Here is a 23,067-nt window from a genome sequence, read left to right as displayed (position 1 = left end):
TTTTATGTGTTGATTTAGCTTACTTTAATATAAGTATTTTGATAGAACCTCATTTGATAGTTTAAGCCATAATTGAATGATTACCTTAAAATATTAACATCGTAACCACGGAAGTGATAAACGGAGGGAGTGTGAGGGAACATTTTATTGTCTGCAGAGATAGCCTTGAATTGTACACAGCATCTCCTCTCACTCTACCTTGGTTCGTGAAGTTGACTGGGACCTCCTCCTCAGACCAATTGGCAGTACGCCCAGAACATTGCTCTGGGAACCAAAAGGAGTACCTCAGTTTCAAGGTTTCAGCTTTGAGAGAAGAAGCCTCAGTTACATGCAGGAACCAATGTTAATAATGAATAATGTAAATGATGCTTGTATGACTTGTTTGTGTAGCAGTATACAAGGACTGAAAGGGAACACCCTTGACAAAGTTTTCATCAAGCTTGGACTGAGTTTGTGAACCTCTCCAGACATCATAATAAAGAGTGATTCATTTCATGTTGGCATCAGGTGTCCCTGATGTTGAATTTCCACCACACCATGCAAAACAACTGATATCTCTAGCTTGAACAGACAGATTTTGATTGAGATTTTTGTATTATGCCAATTAGATTTCCGTGGGGCGTGGTCATTGATTCAAACGTTTTTAAGGTGTAGGCTGCTACAACACGTGTGCCACATCCGACCCGCATGACCTGTGATTTCCGTGAATCTGATTGGTCAAACAGGTGGCACCACTGGTCCCAGAGTGGTTTTTTTCTCCTGCTCTAAAGTTACCCCAAGTTATTATTTTTTACTGAAAGCAACAACACTGTAAGGAATTCCAGTAGGCGTAGTCTAAAACAGATATTTCTGGTTCATCCCCATTATTTAAGTGAGACTGACAGTTTATGACATTTATGGCAGCCGGGCAAGTTGAACCTGCTCTGTGGTTGTCCCATCGGGCAGAGGATTTTTTATACTAAATACAACCAAACTGTAAAATTCACAAAATACATATTTTTTACCTGCTACACTGGAAGTGTAACTTTTAGTCAGGGCGAGCAGAGCTGAGACACATTTATCCTGTTACTCCAGCTGAGATACTCTATATAGCAGTAACTCACCTAGCCATGCTAGCTTCGCCCTCGTGTGGGTGCTAACAAGCATGCTAAGTAGTGCTAGATATCAACATCCATTGTCAACCAGTCAAGTAGGGGTTGGAAACTCTGGTGAGGTTCGATTGGTTACTCGCAAGTAATATCATTACATATTTGCTTGATGATCAGCTTTGCCCAACTTCAGTCTCGCTCTGTTCAGCTCCCTCTCCCATGCTTGCATCTCCCAATGGTCCTTGGCCACTGTGCTTCTCACCACTTTACTTCCATTTAAAATGATTGGGAAGCTGTTGTTTCACCATGTGATGCTGTCTCTAGTATATACGCCCTGTCAGACGTGAGCTGCACGTTGAAATCTTGAAATCACGCTCTGACAAAGTTTGGATTATGTGTCCGATGTAGCAGGCCAGAAAAACAGATTTTTCGGCTTCCTCCCAGTAGTTTAATTAAGGGACCGACAAGTTATGGCATTTCTGTATGTAAACAACTATCGGGTAAATGACCATAATCTTCAGCAACGATAAAATACTGCTGATTTGGCCGATGGGAAAGTGCCTTTCAGACCTTCAGACCCAAAGTCAATCTCTCTGTGTAGGGTATGACATAGTGATGAATCAGTTGCAGAATGGTTGTATATGTGCTATGGGGACTTTTTCTAATCAGGTCACGTAGATTTAAACTCCTGGAAAAACTCCTGGCCCTATAGGGAGGATGAAAACCCTGTCAAACTGCAGCAACCATTTCTCACATGAATTATATTTTAAAACTGGAATAACAGGGGAGTTTACCTTACACAGACACAGAGACAACTGTGATGAGACAATACAACTAACAGGACCAAGCTTGCTTTATGCAGTGTTGCATCATGTAGGCTCATGGAGAGAAATGGCCTGTGTCCAAAATTGTTCAATTCCATCCCTGTATATTCATACCACTTGATTTTTCCCCCACATTTTGTTGTGTTACAGTCTTAATTCAAAATGTATTACATTTATGTGTTTTCTTCACCCATCTACACACAGTACCCCATAGTGAAAACACTTTTTTAGAAATAATTGAAAATGAAATACAGAAGTATCTCATTTACATAAGTATTCACACCCCTGAGTCAATACTTTGTAGAAGCAACTTTGGCAGCAATTACAGCTGTGAGTATCTCTGAATAAGTTTCTCAGAGCTTTCCCCACCTGGATTGTACATTATGTACCTATTATTCTTTTCAAAACGCTTAAAGCTCTGTCAAATTTGTTGTTGATCATTGCTAGACCATTTTCAAGTTTTGTGAATGATTTTCTTGCAGATTTAAGTCAAAGCTATAACTCGGCCACTCAGGAACATTCACTGTCTTCTTGGTAAGAAAATCCAGTGTTGATTTGGCCTTGAATTTTAGGCTATTGTCCTGCTGAAAATAAAATTAATCTCCCTGTGTCTGGTGGAAAGCCTGTGCATAGCTAAATTTGATTAATTTGTTTTATCCCAAAAACTCCTCAGTCCTTAACGATGACAAGCATACCCATAACATGATGCAACTACCATTATGCTTGAAAATATGTAGTGGTACTCAGTATTGTGTTGTATTGGATTTGCCCCAAACATAACCCTTTGTATTCAGAACAAAAAGTGAATTGCTTTGTCACATTTTTAGCAGAATTACTTTAGTTCCTTATTGCAAACATGATGCATGTTTTGGAATATTTTAATTCTGTACAGGCTTCCTTCTTTTCACTCTGTCAATTAGGTTAGTATTGTGGCGTAACTACAATGTTGATCCATCGTCAGTTTTCTCTTATCATAGCCATTAAACTCTGTTGCTGTTTTAAAGCCACCACTGGCCTAATAGTGATTAAAGTCACCACTGGCCTCATGATGAAATCCCTGAGCGGTTTTCTTCCTCTCTGAGTTAGGAAAGACGCCTGTATCTTTGTAGTGACTGGGTGTATTGATACACCGTCCAAAGTGTATTTAATAACTTCACCATGCTAAAAGGGATATTCAATGTCTGCTTTTCTTTTTTTTTTTACCCATCTACCAATAGGTGCCCTTCTTTGTAATGCATTGGAATACCTCCCTGGTCTTTGTGGTTGAATCTGTGTTTGGAATTCACTGTTTGACTGTGGGACCTTACAGATTATTGCATGTGAGGGGTACAGCGATGAGGTAGTCATTCAAAAATCATGTTAAACACTATTATTGCGCACAAAGTGAGTCCATGCAACTTATTATGTATTTATTAATACTGTACTTATTAATATCACATATTTTATAACACATCGACTCCTCTCAATTTAACGCATTTCCCTCACTCAGACAACAACAATTGTGCAAAAGTAGACCAATTAGAGGAAGGGATGGTGTTATCTCTCTTGTCTCTTGTGGTGCTCAAGTTTATAACGGCTGTCAGTCAAAACCATTGCTGTGAAGCGGAGAACCTGAGCTCTTATGTCATGTATAGCGTGTTACTGTCCTGCCAATTTAGGCGCTTATCAACAACAATCTGCCATTTTCATCTCATATATGGCATGACAGGGGCAAGTGAACTGAGCAGTTGGACAAGTTGAGCCTGCTGTGAAATTTCCCCAGGTATTTTTATTTTTTAAACTGAAACTACAACTTTAAGGAATTCCAGTAAGCTTAGCCATTTTTTAAAAATTGAACCTTTATTTAACTAGGCAAATCAGTTAAGAACAAATTCTTATTTACAATGACGGCATACCCTGTCCAATCCCAGACTCAGCTGGGCCAATTGTTCGCCGCCCTATGGGACTCTCAATCACAGGGTCTGTAGTGACACCTCTAGCCCTGAGATGCAGTGCCTTAGATCGCGCGGGAGCCCCCTAAAACCGAGCTTTCAGTTTCATTCCCAATTTATGCCATTTATGGCAGCCGGGCATGTTGAGCCTGGTCTGTGGTTGTCCCATTAGGCGGAGGGTTTTTTAAACCGAATGGTTGCTGTTCTGGATTAATAGAATGCTCAGTTCTGACTGGGGGAGGAGCTCACAGCCTGCAATAAAAAGCGGATGATTACATTGAGGGGAAAACATTTCGAAGTGGTATCCATCGGTCTGGGAACAGTCTCGAAAGGAAATAGGTTCTAGTGTAGTTTACGCCTCACGCTTTCATTCGTCAAATCCTTTTGTGATATTTGGCAACCCCGTAATTCGATTCCAAATGACTCGGTATGTAAGCAGTTGTTTCATTACTCTGCTCGTTCTGTTCCTTTGGCGGGTCGAAGACATCGCAGAAGCTTGCAGATGCAGACCTCAGCACCCTCAACAGGCTTTTTGCAATGCAGAAGTTGGTAAGGCAATTTGGCAACATTTTACTTTTTAGCGTTTCTTCACGTTGAGAATTATCAATACGCAACATGAAAACATTTTATGGATTGTCTGTCGTAGTATAAATGATTAGGACATGATCATTAAACTATTTTACATCTTCTCAGTTATTTACATAATTAATTAGGCAACAGTAAGATGGTTTACAGCCACGACTCTCCAATCCTGTTCCTGGAGAACTACCCGCCTGTAAATTTAAGCCAACCCCTAGTTGTAATGAACCTTCTGTTAATCAACCAGTTAATTATTAGAATTAGGTGCGCTAGCTTAGGGTTGGAGGAAACCTACAGGACTGCAGCTCTCCAGGAACAGGATGGAGAGCCCTGCTACACTGTTATTTTCTGAAGGCATGCCTACAAATGAATTATTTGAGATGTATGTGTTTACAGAACATTAAGGATACCTGCTCTTTCATGACATGGACTGGCCAGCTGTAAACTATGATCCCTTATTGATGTCAAATCCTCTTCAATCAGTGTAGATTAAGGAGAGGAGACAGGTTAAAGAAGCATTCTACACTGTTCTCTCTCCATATCACCCTTAAACCATCAGTGTGACTGACCAGTATACTGGAATAGATTTCTATAGCGTTAGTTAAACCATGTCTCCCTCTTCTAGTGATCAGGGCGAAGGTGGTTGGAAAGAAAGCGGTGTCTAACGATATCAAGTATGACATCCAACAGATCAAGGTATGATTCTCCTTTTTATTAAGTGGGTGTTTTATAAAAATGCCTCTCTATAGTAATGTAATTATTCAGTCGATCTTCCTACTGGTCCTATACTATGGTGACATCCTCTATGAACTCAGCTGCAACTTCATTAAAGCCATCAATACATTCTCTACCAGATAGTTGGTTGGCCCTTTTACTTTGACTGCCTTACATCATTATTAAGACATAAGCGAGCCATCCCTGAGACTGGGTGTGGTAACTGGACCTTCCTTATGGAGATAGGTACACCAGCTTTTAGTATATATTTTTTGCACCTGATTTGTGGAGCCATGTTAAAATATTGTACTTTTTGGTGCCTTTTAGGAAGAAAATGCATACAAATAAAAAGCAGAAAGCTGGTCTCCTTTCTGAGTTTCTTATTTGAGTTCTTTGTTTATTTTAGTGTATTTATAATTCAGGTCTCATCTGTAAAATAGATCTTGGTTAAATAATGATTGCTTGCACATTACAGATCTGCTGACATTAAAGGTTAGACTGACAGTGCCCGAGTGCTGCAGTCAGTGAGGTTCCAAACTATATATGTAGCTGGTTGCCAGATCTTGCTTTCTCCCCTTGTGATTGGCTAGGTGTTCAAAGGTTGTGATCGGGTTATCCACGCCATCTTCACTGACACCACTTCGTGCGGCGTGACTCTGGAAATCAACAAGGAGTATCTCTTCACAGGTGCTTTTCTCACTACGTTACCCACGTTCTATTGCCAGCACTGGTTAACCCTCAGTCCATAGACCCCAGCAAAGATCAGCTCTTCATTTATCTGCATGTCCAGCCCAGACTTTTTGCCTTAGTGTTTTACCATTTTTCTTTCCAGGACAACCAGGGCTACAAGTAAACCACAAAACAAGTGGACAAACAGTTACATTAATGAGTTTTATTAATAAATGTTAACATTGTAACGGCAGCCTTCCTCTTCGTCTGAAGAGGTGTAGCAAGGATTGGACCAACACGCAGCGTAGCCAGTGCTCAACATGTTTAATACGAACTATAAACGTGAACACTTAACAATTAAAAAATAATAAATGTGGCAAACCAATACAGTCCTAGCTGGTGCAGAGAAAACACAAAGACCGGAAACAACCACCCACAAAATCCCAACACAACACAAGCCACCTATATATGATTCTCAATCAGGGACAACGATTGACAGCTGCCTCTGATTGAGAACCATATTAGGCCGAACACAGAAACAGACAAACTAGACACACAACATAGAATGCCCACTCAGCTCACGTCCTGACCAACACTAAAACAAGCAGAACACATAAGAACTATGGTCAGGACGTGACAAATATGAGGCAAATACTTGATAAAAATGAATTTATATGAATGCCATAAGTACAGAAATTGTTTGCTCGGTGGGAAATTAATATCCAATTAATCAATGACAACTTAGTAAAAAAAAACTATGTAAGCGTATTACATTACTAAAGACATTGTCCTTGAATTTCTTATCTTCTCTGGAGAGGAACCCCGTTACTTTCAAATGACTCTAGATTAGCAGGTGAGTGTCATAGAATAAAACATGTTAAATGTTCGTGAGTCTCAGCTTTTCATAAATATACTTAACAAAAATATAAATCCAAAGATTTTACTTTGTTACATTTCATAAAGTAAGGTAAATCGGTCGATAGAAATATATTAATTAGGCCTTTATCTCGGGATTTCACATGACTGGGAATAAAGATATGCATCTGTTGGTCGCAGATAATGTACCTTTACAAAAATGTAGGGCCGTCAGTTTCTGGTGTTCCTACCGTTTTCCCCATGCAGCGTGACACATATCCTTCGCTTAGTTGTTTAGACTGTTGAATGTTGTCTCATTCCTCTTCAATGGCTGAAGTTGCTGGATATTGTCAGGAACTGGAACATGTTGATCCAGAGCATCCCGAACATGCTCAATGGTGTCTTGTCTGAGTATACAGGCCATGGGAGACCTGGACATTATCAGCTTCCAGGAATTGTGTGAAGATCCTTGCACCATGGGGCTGTGCATTATCATGCTGTAACATGAGGTGATGGTGGTGGGTGAAAGGTATCGCTGTGCGTTAATTGCCATTGATAAATGCAGTTTATTGCCCATAGCATAACCTCACCGCCTCCATGGGGCACTCTGACCAATGTTTACAACAGCAAACCGCTTGCCCACAACGCCATACACGTGGTCTGCCGTTGAGGTTGGTTTGGAGGTACTGCTAAATTCTCTAAAATGGGGGTGGCTTATGGTAGAGAAATTAGCATTCAATTCTCTGGAAACAGCTCTGGTGGACATTCCTGCAGTCAGCATGCCAATTGCACGCTCCCTAAACTTGAGACATCTGTGGTGTTGTCGGAACTGCGCATTTTATTGTCCCCAGCACAAGGTGCACCTGGATAATGATTATTCTGTTTAATCAGTTTGTTGATATGCCACACATGTGAAGTGGATGGATTTTCTTTGTAAAGGAGAAATGCTCACAAACATGGATGTAAACAAATTTGTTCACAATTTGAGGTAAACAAGCTTTTTGTGTTTGGATCATTTCTGCTATCGTTTATTTTGGCTCATGCAACATGGGACCAACACATTACATGTTGCGTTTTTATATTCTTGTTCAGTGTAAATGCATGAGACACAACATGTGACAAGTTCAAGGGGCTTAGACTTTATATAGGCACTGTAAATGTAAACAACTAATGCATTAGTTAATACTAGTGTGTGTACACTTATGATGATAAATCTGTTCTGGGCTGCATCAGTATGTCTTCACGCTCCAGGGGTAAGTTATACCCAGGAATGTATCCCAATCCTAACCATTAGTGGAACAAATGCTAAACTGAGCCAAGATCAGCATCTAGGGGCAACAGTACCCTACACCATGTTTTCCCCATGGTACATTGACTCTCCATCTCCTCTGTCTGTAGGCAAGCTGGAGACTGGAAGGATGCATGTAACACTGTGTGGCTATAATCCGCCCTGGGAGGACGTGAGTGCTGCGCAAAAGAACGGCTTAACTCACCGCTACCAAAGCGGCTGTGATTGCAAGGTGTGTGATGGGAATTATAGTAATTACTATACACCAGTTTTGTTAAATAATTACATGGCACATTTTAAGGGAGTATACTATTCTGGTCACATTGGCAAATGCTTGAGTATTGGGGTAATGGTCGGTCAGTGATCTTGGTCTTTTCTCTACTCTGATCCACAGATCATCCCCTGCACTTCCCTCCCCTGTCCAATCAGCACCTCCGATGCATGCCTGTGGACAGACTTGGGAACAGACAATGGCCAAAACCTTGCCTGTATCAAGAGGCAAGATGGGTCCTGTGCCTGGTACAAGGGGATAGCACTACCCAAGAAGTAGTTCCGGGATATTGGAGACTCCTTAACTCAACAGGCCTTCCACTCACTGTTCAGAGTGACTAAAGATGCCTGCAATTAATAAATGAGAACACAGCTACAAATGCAAATTGGGATTTTAAAATTGCTTACTGGTTACTTCTACAAGTCAATTTAAAATAAACATATATATAGCACTCAACGTAATCATTGCTTATGTCATTCATTTGTCGCTTGTTTTTAAACTGGAACCAAAGGTGAAACCCCAAATTGTTTTCGATATGCTTGTCTGTAAATGGAACAGTGTTCCTGAAATACCATGAAGCCTGGGACACATTCAACAGGGTGTAATGCATAAAGTTCAGATGGTATGTTCTATACATGAATAACAAAGTGTCTTCTGACATGAGGAAAGGAATCATGTCGGTTTGAATGGCATCTTCAACATTTGTCTCCTGAATGTGGCCCTTCAGTAGTTTGGGTCTAAACCAGGGCTTTACCTATGTAATGACGTTGACCAAATTAAACCACTTAGATTATTTCTTCCTTGCTTTATAAATCAGAACATTATTCTTCAGTGGATTAATATTCTGTTCATTCTTATGCACAATGCTATGTTCCTGTGCTAATCGAATTAGGAAACTGACGATGTCTTGCAAACTGGTTGTTATAAAATTGCCATACTCAGCCAGGTGGATTATTTTATTAGCACAGGAGTGGTAAAAGTGCCACATCACTGCGTTGAATTCACTAACTGCTTTATTCAATTGAATGGCTTCTCTTACTACGGACAAAAATATTCAATTTCTCTGCAACGTAGATGGTAAACCTGGTTGATTTGGTTCACAGTGCAGGTTAGTGTTTCTCGTCAATCTTGTACTGGAGTCCACATTGAAAATGGACACAGGAATAAAATCCCATTTTAAATTTCACTTTCACCATACTGCTAACCTTAAGACAAAAAAGCAAATTATCCATAATGAATTGTTATAATTTTGACAGTGCAGCTGGCCTCAGGGGAAATGGCCCAGGTCTGCCTCCAGGACAAGACTCATGACAAACATCAACCTGTTCAGTGTAATGTTTAGTGGGTATTCACCACTCCTTGGATTTTTTTCACATTTTGTTAGTGGGATTGAAATAGATATATATATAAAAAAAATTGGGATCCCAAAAAATGCAAATGAACAAAAAATTGTTGTACAGTATTAACCGCCTTTCAGGCAAACCTAAATTAAGTTAAGGAAAAGCATTTGGCTTAATAAATTACATAAATGACATGGACTGAAATAGTAGTTTACATGACTTTTGAGTGACTACCCTTCCTCTGTTCCTTATACATCTGCAAGGTTCCTCAAAGACCAGGGAGCTTTTTGAAAGGCTTATAAAGGTCAGTGATTGGTAGATGGGAAACAAAGTTAACAATTATGCTGTGGATTATGTATAACACCACCCAGACATAAAAGATAGTCGTCTTTCTGAACTGAGCTGCAGGACAGGAAGGAAACTGCTCAGGGGTGTCAGCACGAGGCCATTTGGGGATTTTAAAATGGCTACGGACTTCAATGGCTGTGATGGGAGAACTGAGAATGGATCAACATCGTAGTGACTCTACAATAATGACCTAAATGACAGTGGAAATATAAATGTTCCAAAACATGCATCTTGCATGCAACAAGGCACTAAAGTAAAACTGCAAAAAACATATTGAATGAATAGACTTTTTGGTTTAAATGCAAAACATGTTTGGGACAAATCCAACAACATATCACTGAGTAACTGCTTCCTTATTTTCAAGCATAGTGGTGGCTGCATCATGGTATGTGTATCCTTGACCTTGGCAAAGACTGGGGAGTTTTTCAGGATAAAAAGATACAGGATGGAGCTAAGCACAGGCAAAATCCTAAAGGAAAACCTGCTTCAGTCTGCTTACACCAGACATTGGGAGAGGAATGCACCTTTCAGAAATACAATAATCTACAAAGTTCCTGGCTGGTCACGTTAGTTTTGACTGAAATGTCCTTGAAAATTGCTGTCGAGCCATGATCCCCAACACTTTGACAGAGCTTGAAGATTTCTGAAAAGAATAATGGGCAAATATTGCCCAATCCAGGTGTGCAAAGCTCTTAGAGACTTAGGGCTCTATTCAATCAGATCCTCTTCAGCCAACATCCACATAGCAGTTGTTTTGGCGGTGTCTGAGGTGGAACCGTGTCAGAGCTGTCAAATCCACAAGCGGCTCCTGGAATTATAGCTGAAACAGATATTGCCGTTGACTGCACAGAGTTGCATTAAGAGAAAACCCATGCAACCTTGTATAAGTTTGAAGCACCCCAAAATAGCTCACTATAAAGAACACGTTGCCTTTAAAAAAAAAATGATATTTCTACCATTACTACTGCCATCACTACCAATACTACTACTACTACTACTTCACAATAAATACTTCTAGACTAACAAGCACACCACATTTACTTCCGTAAATGTCCTTATCTAGTTTTTTTAATACATTTCATAGGTGACCTGATTAGACAGACTCTGTCCTCATTATGGCCCATATAAAACCGTTTTGCAGCTGATTAATCACTGTCATACCCTACACAGAGATTGATAAGGTCTGAAAGGGACTTTCCCATCGGCCAAGCCTGCAGTCTTTCTTGGTTAACTGTTGATTTTGGTAACTTGCCTGAAAAAGGAACAGGAAAGAAGCTGAAAAATATATTTTTCTCACAATGTGTAGCACTACCTAGCATGCTTGCTAGTTTGTTATCACCCACATGAGGGCGAAGCTGGTGTGGTTAGGCTGGTTAGTTACCGCTAAATAGTGTTAGGCTGGTTAGTTACCGCTAAATAGTGTATCTCGACCGGAGTAATAGGATAAATGTGTCTCAGCTCTGCTCGCCCTGACTAAAATAGCAGGCTTTTAAAAAAACGTATTTTGTGACGCCCCTACTGGAATTCTTTGCAGTTTGGTTGTTTTCTGTTAAAAATTCCCTGCCTAATGGGACAACAACAGAGCAGGCTACACTTGCCTGGCCGCCATAAATGCCATAAATTGTCCATCGTTCACTTAAAAAATGGGTATAAACCAGAAAGATCAGTTTTAGGCTATGCCTACTGGAATTCCTTACAATTGTGTGGTTTTCTGTAGAAAGAAACACTTGGGTCAACTCTAACCTTGCAAGCCTTAAAGTCCCCGCATCAGCCCTTGGACCAACAGGCTCTGAGACAGCTTCTACCCCCAAGGCATAAAACTGCTTCATAGGCATAAGACTACTAAATAGTAAATTAATTGGTGACTCGGACTACATGCATTGACCCTATCTTACAATTACTATATGCACACCCACACGACTCTCCAGTAAATACACAGTACATACTGTACACGCACACTGAACGTACACTCTCACACAAAACCCACACATATTGACATACACTACACACACACACTTTTACACTCATCATATGCTGCTGCTACTCTGCTCTTTATTTGACTATTATTATTATCTATCCTGATGCCTTGTCACATTACCCTGTCTTCATGTATGTACATAAATACCTCGTACCTCTGCACATTGATCTGGTACTAGTACCCCTGTATATAGCTCCATTCTTGTGTGTTTTATTCCTTTTGTGTTACTATTTTCATAATAATTGTTTTACTCTGTTTTGTTGGGAAGGGCTTGTAAGCAAGCATTTCACAGTAAAATTGATCCCCGTTGTATTCAGCTCATGTGACGAATAACATTTGATTTGACTTGAAATGAATAGGAGTGTCTCACGCTCGGCAAAAGTATTTAGTATTTAGAGTATTTAGCAGCTCCTCTTCCTGGGGTCCAAACAGGAACAAAACAATTACATCACAACAAAACACCCTACATCATAAATAAACCAATACATCATAGAATAAATTACTACGTTATTACTCTAATATTACACATTTACAATATAAAATGTACAATATTACAATCTTAGTGTGTGTGTGTGTGTGTGTGTGTGTGTGTGTGTGTGTGTGTGTGTGTGTGTGTGTGTGTGTGTGTGTGTGTGTGTGTGTGTGTGTGTGTGTGTGTGTGTGTGTGTGTGTGTGTGTGTGTGTGTGTGTGAGAGAGAGAGAGTGTGTGTGTGCATGTGTGTCCTCACAGCACGTCAATACCTCTCACAAAGACCAGTTGTGATGCAGTCAATCTCTCCTCTACTTTGAGCCAGGAGAGATTGACAAGCACGTTATGGATATTAGCCCTCTGTGTACATTTAAGGGCCAGCCACACTGCTCTGTTCTGGGCCAACTGTAATTTGCCTATGTCCTTCTTTGTGATACTTGAGCATATCACTGGGCAGTAGTCCAGGTGTGATAAAACTAGGGCCTGTAGGACTTGTTTTGTTGATGTGATATCAAGAAAGCAGAGCACCCCTTTATCAAGGTCAGACCTCTCCCCATCTAGCTACTGTTGCATCAATATGTTTTGACCATTTCAGATTTCAATCTATGGTTACACCAAGCAGTTTAGACTCCTCAACTTTCTCAATTGCCACAGTATTCATGACAAGATGAGGTTTAGCGTTTTAGATGAGGTTGAGGGTTTTAGATGAGGGTGAGGGTTTTAGATGAGGTTCAGGGTTTTAGATCAGGTTCAGGGTTTTAGATGAGGTTTAGGATTTTAGATGAGGTTCAGGGTTTTAGATGATGTTTAGGGTTTTAGATGAGGTTGAGGGTTTTAGATCAGGTTAAGGGTTATAGATGAGGTTCAGGGTTTTAGATGAGGTTTAGTTTTACCTGGTTTATGTTAGAGAGGCATCCATTAAAGAACAGCCTGTGTTCTATTAGATAGGTAACTCTCAATCCACGATATGGCAGATAATGTAAAGACATAACACATATGTTTTTTATAACACCAGACTGATTGATAATGTAATAAACTGCACTGGTCAACCAAAACAGCTCCCACAATCTTCTTATTATCAATTTATTTCAGCCAATCATCATTCATTTGTTTCAGTGCCGTACATGTTGAGTGCCCTTCCCTATAAGCATGCTGAAAGTCAGGTGTTAATTTGTTTAAACACAATTTAATCCAAAAGTTAAGTGCCCTGGCCAAAAGGAGCATCTTGGTTTCAAGGTCCTAGCTTTGTGAGAAGAATCATTGTAAGGTATAAGTCAGTCACATGCAGGAACCAATGTTAATAAGAGATAATGAATAATGTCAATCATGCTTATATGACATGTTTGTGTAGCATTATATAAGGACTGAAAGGGAATGCCTTAGTTTTCATCAAGCTTGGATTGAGTTTGTGAACCTCTCCGGCTGTGATAATAAACAGTGATTCATTTAAAATTGACTTCAGGTGTCCCTTCAATTTCCTCCACAATCTTGGCGTCAGTGAAGGTCTGTGAGGGAACACTGGTGGCGCATTCCGTGTGAAAGTGTGAGGGAAATTCCTGTCTGACCAAAGATGACCTGGACCCGCCCAGACCAGACTTTTACTGTGAGGTGCCCGGGGGAAGATACCTGATCCGGCAAACCTCTGAGGGACACGTCTACTGAATTTCAGTAAGTCAATTGTCACGCCCTGACCATAGAGAGCTGTTTATTCTCTATGTTGGTTGGGGGCGTGAAAGTGACTAGGGTGGGTTATCTAGGTGATTAATGATCTATGTTGGCCTGGTATGGTTCCCAATCAGAGGCAGCTGTTTATCGTTGTCTCTGATTGGGGATCATATTTAGGCAGCCATTTCCCCATTGTGCTTTGTGGGATCTTTGTGGGATCTACTTTGAGCTTCACATTTAGTTTTTTTTCGCTTTATTGTTTTTTCCTTTGAGTTTCTCTTCCAAATAAAAAGGATGGAAACATACCACGCTGCATCTTGGTCCTCTCCTTATAACGATCGCTACAGAAGATCCCAACAACAACTGACCAAGCAGCGTGCCCAGGAGGAAAGCCAGGAGTGGAGGACATCCTGGACGTGGGACGAGATTATGGCAGGAGACAGAAGACTGCCATGGAAGCAGGCGGAGGCAGCGAGGGAACAACAATGACAACACCGGGGTTCGCGACCACAACGGAAGCCCGAGATACAGCCCAAATGTATTTTGCGGGGGGGCACACGAAGTGGTCGGCGACGCTGAGGGGTGAGTCAGAGACCGAGGACGAATATTGGGACAGATTGAGCGAGGAGTGGGCGGCGAAAGTTGAGCGGAGTGAACCAAAGACTGACAGTGAGTTGAGGGAGAATGTGGAGGAGAGAGAAATGAGAGTTATTGAATTGGTGGAGGATGCACAACATTTGCCCTAAGGAGCGTGTTATCGATTTAAAGCCACCTGGGTCAACTCTCCGTACTCATCCTGAGAAGTGTGTTAAAGTTCCGGTACAAGTGATGCCGACTATACGCACCAGGTTACAGTACGCCTTCCCAGCCCAGTACGTCCTGTGCCAACTCCTCGTACTCACCGTGTGAAGAGTGTCATCGTTCCGGTACAATGTGTGCCGGTTCTACGCACCCGTGTCTCTAGTGCGCCTCCACAGCCTGGTACCTAATGTTCCTGCTCCTCGCACTCTCCCTCAAGTGTGCCTTCCCAGTCAGGTACGTCCTGTACCTGCTCCTCGCACTCTCCTTGAAGTGCGTGTCCCCAGTCCAGTACATCCTGTACCTGCTCCTCGCACTTGAGGTGCGTGCCACTAGCCCGGTGCCACCTGTATCGGTCCCACGCATCAGGCCTCCAGTGCGCCTCCACAGTCCAGTACGTCCTGTACCTCCTCCCCGCACTCGCCCTGAGGTGCGTGTCACCAGCCCGGTGCCACCTGTACCGGCCCCACGCATCAGGCCTCCAGAACGCCTCCAGTGTCCAGTACGTCCTGTGCCTCCTCCCCGCACTCGCCCTGAGGTGCGTGTCATCAGCCCGGGGCTACCTCTACCGGCCACACGCATCAGGCCTCCAGTGCGCCTCCACAGTCCAGAGCTTCCGGCTACAGTTCCCAGTCCAGAATCTCCGGCGACAGTTCCCAGTCCAGAGCTTCCGGCGACAGTTCCTAGTCCAGAGCTTCAGGTGACGTTTCACAGTCCGGAACCTCCGGTGACGGTCCACAGTCAGGAACCTCCTGAGACGGGCCACAGTCCGGAACCTCCTGAGACGGTCCACAGTCCGGAACCTCCTGAGACGGTCCACAGTCCGGAACCTCCTGAGACGGTCCACAGTCCGGAGCCTCCTGAGACGGTTTACAGTCCGGAACCTCCTGAGACGGTCTACTGTCCGGAACCTCCTGAGACGGTCCACAGTCCGAAACCTCCTGAGAAGGTCCGCAGTCCGAAACCTCCTGAGACGGTCCGCAGTCCGGAACCTCCTGAGAAGATCCGCAGTTCGAAACCTCCTGAGACGGTCCGCAGTCCGGAACCATCTGAGAGGTCCGCGGTCCGGAACCTCCTGAGACGGTCCTCGGTCCAGAACATCCTGAGAAGGTCAACGGTCCGGAACCACCAGCGACGTTCGGCAGTCCAGAGCCTCTAGCGACGGTCTGCGGTCCAGAGCCTCCACTCTCCCCTAGGTGAAGGCGTCTTTGCCGAACTTGGCAGGTGGACCTGGGCGCTGTTTGATCCCAGGTGATTTCGTGGTGGTCAAAGACTTTAGGAGAAAGAGTTGTCAGGACCCCCGTTGGAGAGGGTCGTACCAAGTTCTTCTAACCACCCCCACTGCGGTGAAGGTTGCTGAGAGAGATACCTGGATCCACGTGTCACACTGCAGATGATCCAGGAGAAGATGGGGCCTCGCCAGTTACGGTGGTGCAGTGTGGCCACCTGCATTAGCACAGGAGTGCTAATGAGTACAGCGGTACATTTACTGTATCACCGCCGACCGGCATGAAGGCAGTCAAATTCCATGTGAATGTTTAGTCACGGTAATTAGACTTCTCCAAGCACTGATGCTGCTGATGGTCATTAGTAGACTACCAAACTTGCTAACTACCTGGTACTCTGCACTCTATTGTCCCTCTAATCACTCTGACATCAATGCAAGTGTAATCGAAAATCTAATCAAACATTCATGAGAGCCCATGAGCTCATGTTGCACAACATTTCTATAGGATATGCAATTGCGCATGAAAGCATGTGATGGCCTCTATTAAAAAGAGGAGGTTTCCATCAGGTTTCTATAGGCTAGGCCTACTATATTTATTTCTCAACTTTCCTAATATCAAGCAAATATTAAGCATTTTGCTTATCTTTACAACAGGAGTATAGCCTACCTGGCTGGCATGAAAATGGAACACAGGAAAAGCGTCCTCCATTTGCTATTTAAGTGCAGAGATGTTTTCCCCTGCTCCTGTTTCAAGACAGCTGCATGAAAATGGTCTAAATCAAAACAAATTTCACACATATATTTCACACATGTATTTTGTATATGTAAAGACAAGACAAAATCAAATGAATAATAGTCTGATGGGTGACAATATTAGCCTATCACTTGTGAATTATTTATTATCACTTGTGAATGATGCCCAGCTTAAGGCAAGAAACAATGCCTTTTTTGGGGGGTACTTTTTTGAATCATAGTCACACACCTCATGTAGTAGCCTAGCCCATAGGCCTATATGTTTTGATTTGTATCACAACTAAAATGGCCCAAAAATGTCTAAAATCAAGCACATTAATTCGCTTTACAACGAGTGTAGAGCCTAACTGGCATACATACTGTATGCAGCACGTGAGTTTCAAGTTTGGGGAAGATAATTTCACCATAAAAATGCACATTTATAATAAAAGCATTACACGCATAAATGCCTTTGTGGTCACTTTTGAGAATTGTGTTTTCCGCTAATGGAATGTTTGCGCTTAAAGCATACTGCCGTGTGCACATTGCTGCACTTATAATGTGAATAAATAGCCTAATAGTTTATCAACATTTAAGCAAAACATTCTGATCTGCTGTGTCAGCCTCATTGCGTAAAAATGTTTCTTATAAAGCTAGTGGTAGTGCTAATTTGGGATCTATCGCATTCCACAACTGTCCCAGACTATGTTAGGAATATTTATTTCTCGCACAGAATAGAATAGGTCAACTTTTGTACTATGGGGATAATAGATTGACATAGGCTAGTGCTTTTGCTGTTCGTTAGGCCTACTCATCTTGTTGGCTGACGAAAAGTAAATGTGGACAGTTGTTCCAACATCTTGAATATGCACCTCGGAATTGGATAAGGACATGCACAGTTGCGTCCCCGATGTGTCTGTCTTCACTTGTATCCTGTGAGAAAGACCCGATCATTTGATGGAGAGCCGAGCCTTGTGAATGAGAGGTGCTTCAGAGCGGCCAGCATTTAGGGAGAAGGGCTGCAAAAGGCATGGATTTTTTTAGGATGCATTATGGCCACACAAAGGGGATGCCTCTGGGAAATTTAAGGCATTATCAATAGCTAATCAAATTGTGAATGAGAGAGTGACGAAGTGTTTACAGCCTGTGCAAAAAAACAAAGCAGATCTCATGCCTTTCAAGCGACTTTTTTCAAATCATCATTAGAGTTGCATCATGCAAGCTTACAATGTATTAAAAATCAAAACATATAGCCCAACGTTTGTAGAACAACTAAAGTTACATTAATACCTCTAAATTAAGTATATAGGAGAACCTTTTTCTTTGTTAACCGCTCAACACAGTGCACTCTCAAATCGTTTGGAGAAAATATATATTTTATTTTATTCAGCTTTGTATAATTTTATTCTTCATACTATAAAATAATATAAAATAATGCCACGGAATTCTAAGCAAATCTTGTCTGCTAAATGAACTAGTGCAGCCCACAACCATATGGCTTAGCCAGATCAGGACCTGACATAAGGACAACTCAGTATGCTATTCTGTTCTTCTGAAATAGACTACATTTTCTTAATTTTATGTTTCTTTAGACCTGTCTAAAATATATTATGGATATATTGTGAAGGTGTAGCCTATATTCCATGGATTTATTATACTTTTTCTAATGTAAATGTTCCAAAGATCTGCATCAGTGGCTTGTAGGCTATATGTGGAAGCCAGGAGATGCTGAGCCAGGAGTGTGTTCCTGTTAATTAACGGTCAATTACGTGAGACCCACAGTTATTTGCTTGACAATCACCAGCTGACGAAATTTCGGGACCGCCACAGCCCTACTTGTAAGTTAACCCGTTAACAATGCCCTACAATAAGGAGAAAGTTGCCATGTTTGTTTTGTTTATAAACCTTATAATAGGGGTAAAAGCAGAACATTGTTTGAGAGTGATCTGTGTATATTAGAAGTAGTGGTTGTCCTACAAGAAAGAGTAGAATAGTCCTAGTTGAAAGTAACAAAGACAGTGGTCTATCAGTTGATGTCCAATTTCATGAGTGTTGACAGTATGTGTTATTAGTGGCTTTTAGATAGCACTCTAATATTGCAATATCTTAGTAATTTGAAGGGTCTAAGGTTTCAATACAAGGCCACATGATGAACAGAGGGATTGAGCCTTGGGACTGATGTTAAATGAAAGGCTGCCATCTGGTGTTTGGGTTAAAGATAAGCCTCCTGTGGAGCAGTAGATACGCCTCCAATGAAAGTGAGTGGTACTCACTGAACTCAGGGTGTAAGGGACACAGTGGAAGCATTTGGGGCAGAGGTATGAATCATTTAATTAGATATGTTTTTGACCCTTTCCAATTATTTTGACTCATTTCAATAGTTTGAATAACACCAGTCCAGAATTGAAGTAGATCCACGTAAATGTTTAAGTACCGAATATTAAGATGATAAGTCAGCACCAACTTTTTGAAGGCCCCAGTGGATTTGTTAAACAACAGGTTTTATATTCTGGCTATTTGAAGTCCCAGGGACAGCTAATACAGAACACGTGTCAATGCAACCTGGTTGTGGTAAGAGCTATGGAAACAATGATTAAACTTTGACAGATGTATTTACCTCTGAGTCTACGGATCCCTTGTGTATGTGTGTGTGTTTTTTAATAGATTCACTCCTGTTGATAGAAGTATAAACTTGCCTGTAGATTTGAGCTTTATTATGATGATAGTATTTCCATCAATTAAATTGTGTAAGGAAGAATGTGTGTAACTGATTGACTTACTAGAATGAAGGGTTTGAAAGGATAAACAATCTGGTTTTATGTGTTGATTTAGCTTACTTTAATATAAGTATTTTGATAGAACCTCATTTGATAGTTTAAGCCATAATTGAATGATTACCTTAAAATATTAACATCGTAACCACGGAAGTGATAAAAGGAGGGAGTGTGAGGGAACATTTTATTGTCTGCAGAGATAGCCTTGAATTGTACACATCATCTCCTCTCACTCTACCTTGGTTCGTGAAGTTGACTGGGACCTCCTCCTCACACCAATTGGCAGTACGCCCAGAACATTGCTCTGGGAACCAAAAGGAGTATCTCAGTTTCAAGGTCTCAGCTTTGAGAGAAGAAGCCTTGTGAGGTATCAGTCAGTTACATGCAGGAACCAATGTTAATAATGAATCATGTAAATGATGCTTGTATGATTTGTTTGTGTAGCAGTATACAAGGACTGAAAGGGAACACCCGTGTCAAAGTTTTCATCAAGTTTGGACTGAGTTTGTGAACCTCTCCAGACATCATAATAAAGAGTGATTCATTTCATGTTGGCATCAGGTGTCCCTGATGTTGAATTTCCACCACACCATGCAAAACAACTGATATCTCTAGCTTGAACAGACAGATTTTGATTGAGATTTTTGTATTATGCCAATTAGATTTCCGTGGGGCGTGGTCATTGATTCAAATGTTTTTAAGGTGTAGGCTGCTACAACACGTGTGCCACATCCGACCCGCATGACCTGTGACTTCCGTGAATCTGATTGGTCAAACAGGTGGCACCACTGGTCCCAGAGTGTTTTTTTTCTCCTGCTCTAAAGTTACCCCAAGTTATTATTTTTTACTGAAAGCAACAACACTGTAAGGAATTCCAGTAGGCGTAGTCTAAAACAGATATTTCTGGTTCATCCCTATTATTTAAGTGAGACGGACAGTTTATGATATTTATGGCAGCCGGGCAAGTTGAACCTGCTCTGTGGTTGTCCCATCAGGCAGAGTATTTTTTAAACTAAATACAACCAAACTGTAAAATTCACAAAATACATATTTTTTACCTGCTACACTGGAAGTGTAACTTTTAGTCAGGGCGAGCAGAGCTGAGACACATTTATCCTGTTACTCCAGCTGAGATACTCTATATAGCAGTAACTCACCTAGCCATGCTAGCTTCGCCCTCGTGTGGGTGCTAACAAGCATGCTAAGTAGTGCTAGATATCAACATCCATTGTCAACCAGTCAAGTAGGGATTGGAAACTCTAGTGAGGTTCGATCGGTTACTCGCAAGCAATATCTTCAAATATTTGCTTGATGATCAGCTTTGCCCAACTTCAGTCTCGCCCTGTTCAGCTCCCTCCCCCATGCTTGCATCTCCCAATGGTCCCTGGCCACTGTGCTTCTCACCACTTTACTTTCATTGAAAATGAATGGGAAGCTATTGTTTCACCAAGTGATGCTGTCTCTAGTGTATATGCCCTGTCAGACGTGAGCTGCACGTTGAAATCTTGAAATCACGCTCTGACAAAGTTTTTATTATGTGTCCGATGTAGCAGGCCAGAAAAACAGATTTTTTCGGCTTCCTCCCAGTAGTTTAATTAAGGGACCGACAAGTTATGGCATTTCTGTATGTAAACAACTATCGGGTAAATGACCATAATCTTCAGCAACCATAAAATACTGCTGATTTGGCCGATGGGAAAGTGCCTTTCAGACCTTAAAGTCAATCTCTCTGTGTAGGGTATGACAGTGATGAATCAGTTGCAGAATGGTTGTATATGGGCTATGGGGAGTTTTTCTAATCAGGTCACGTAGATTTAAACTCCTGGAAAAACTCCTGGCCCTATAGGGAGGATGAAAACCCTGTCAAACTGCAGCAACCATTTCTCACATGAATTATATTTTAAAACTGGAATAACAGGGGAGTTTACCTTACACAGACACAGAGACAACTGTGATGAGACAATACAACTAACAGGACCAAGCTTGCTTAATGCAGTGTTGTATCATGTAGGCTCATGGAGAGAAATGGCCTGTGTCCAAAATCGTTCAATTCCATCCCTGTATATTCATACCACTTGACTTATTCTGCATTTTGTTATGTTACAGTCTAAATTCAAAATGTATTACATTTATGTTTTTTCTTCACCCATCTACACACAGTGCCCCATAATGACAAAGTGAAAACATGTTTTTAAAAATGATTGCAAATTTATTGAAAATGAAATACAGAAATATCTCATTTACATAAGTATTCACACCCCTGAGTCAATACTTTGTAGAAGCAACTTTGGCAGCAATTACAGCTGTGAGTATCTCTGAGTAAGTCTCTCAGAGCTTTCCCCACCTGGATTGTACATCATTTACCTATTCTTCTTTTCAAAACGCTTAAAGCTCTGTCAAATTTGTTGTTGATCATTGCTAGACCATTTTCAAGTTGTCATAGATTTTCTAGCAGATTTAAGTCATAGCTGTAACTCGGCCAATCAGGAACACGCACTTCTTGATGTAGACTTGGCCTTGTGTTTTAGGTTGTTGTCCTGCTGAAAGGTGAATTCATCTCCCAGTGTCTGGTGAAAGCAGACTGAACCAAGTTTTCCTCTAGGATTTTGCCTGCACTTAGCTCCATCCTGTTTCTTTTTATCCTGAAAAACTCCCCAGGCATAAGCAATTACAAGCATACCCATTACATGATGCTTTAAAATATGGAGAGTGGTACTCCGTAATGTGTGGTATTGGATTTGTCCCAAACATAGCACTTTGTATTCAGAACAAAAACTGAATTGCTTTGTCACATTTTTAGCAGCATTACTTTAGTTATTTATTGCAAACAGGATGCATGTTTTGGCATATTTTGATTCTATACAAGCTTCCTTCTTTTCACTCTGTCAATTAGGTTAGTATTGTGGAGTAACTACAATGTTGTTGATCCATCCTCAGTTTTCTCCTATCACAGCCATTAAACTCTGTTACTGTTTAAAAGTCACCACTGGCCTCATGGTGAAATCCCTGAGCGGTTTTCTTCCTCTCTGAGTTAGGAAAGACGCCTGTATCTTTGTAGTGACTGGGTGTATTGATACACCGTCCAAAGTGTATTTAATAACTTCACCATGCCAAAAGGGATATTCAATGTCTGCTTTTTCCCCCATCTACCAATAGGTGCCCTTCTTTGCGATTCATTGGAATACCTCCCTGGTCTTCGTGGTTGAATCTGTCTTTGAAATTCACTGTTTGACTGTGGGACCTTACAGATTATTGCATGTGAGGGGTACAGCGATGAGGTAGTCAATCAACAATCATGTTAAACACTATTATTGCACACAAAGTGAGTCGATGCAACTTATTATGTGACTTATTAAGCACATTTTTACTACTGAACTCAGGTGTGTTGGCTGCACCCACTAATTGTCCACACCTGATCTTAATGAGTGCTTGTTTCCTTTGAAATGGGTGTGTTTGAATAGACTCATATTAACAGCTTTGTATGACTTAGCATGCTAGCTCCAACCCGGTGGCGCA

General features: G+C 41.4%; 1 protein-coding gene across 1 annotated transcript; it reads left to right on the top strand.

The window, feature by feature from the left end:
- Nucleotides 1-3,978: 3,978 nt before the first annotated feature.
- LOC129833766 (metalloproteinase inhibitor 2-like) lies at nucleotides 3,979-8,680 on the top strand. Its single transcript, XM_055898567.1, has 5 exons — nucleotides 3,979-4,392; nucleotides 5,048-5,118; nucleotides 5,727-5,823; nucleotides 8,059-8,180; nucleotides 8,343-8,680. The coding sequence occupies exons 1-5, from the start codon at nucleotides 4,263-4,265 to the stop codon at nucleotides 8,496-8,498; spliced, it is 576 nt and encodes a 191-aa protein (XP_055754542.1). The 5' UTR covers nucleotides 3,979-4,262; the 3' UTR covers nucleotides 8,499-8,680.
- The last annotated feature ends 14,387 nt before the right edge of the window (nucleotides 8,681-23,067 follow it).

The sequence above is a fragment of the Salvelinus fontinalis genome, chromosome 34 (assembly GCF_029448725.1).
Source record: "Salvelinus fontinalis isolate EN_2023a chromosome 34, ASM2944872v1, whole genome shotgun sequence".
Classification (NCBI taxonomy): Eukaryota; Metazoa; Chordata; class Actinopteri; order Salmoniformes; family Salmonidae; genus Salvelinus; species Salvelinus fontinalis.
This window is presented reverse-complemented; position numbering and strand designations above follow the sequence as displayed.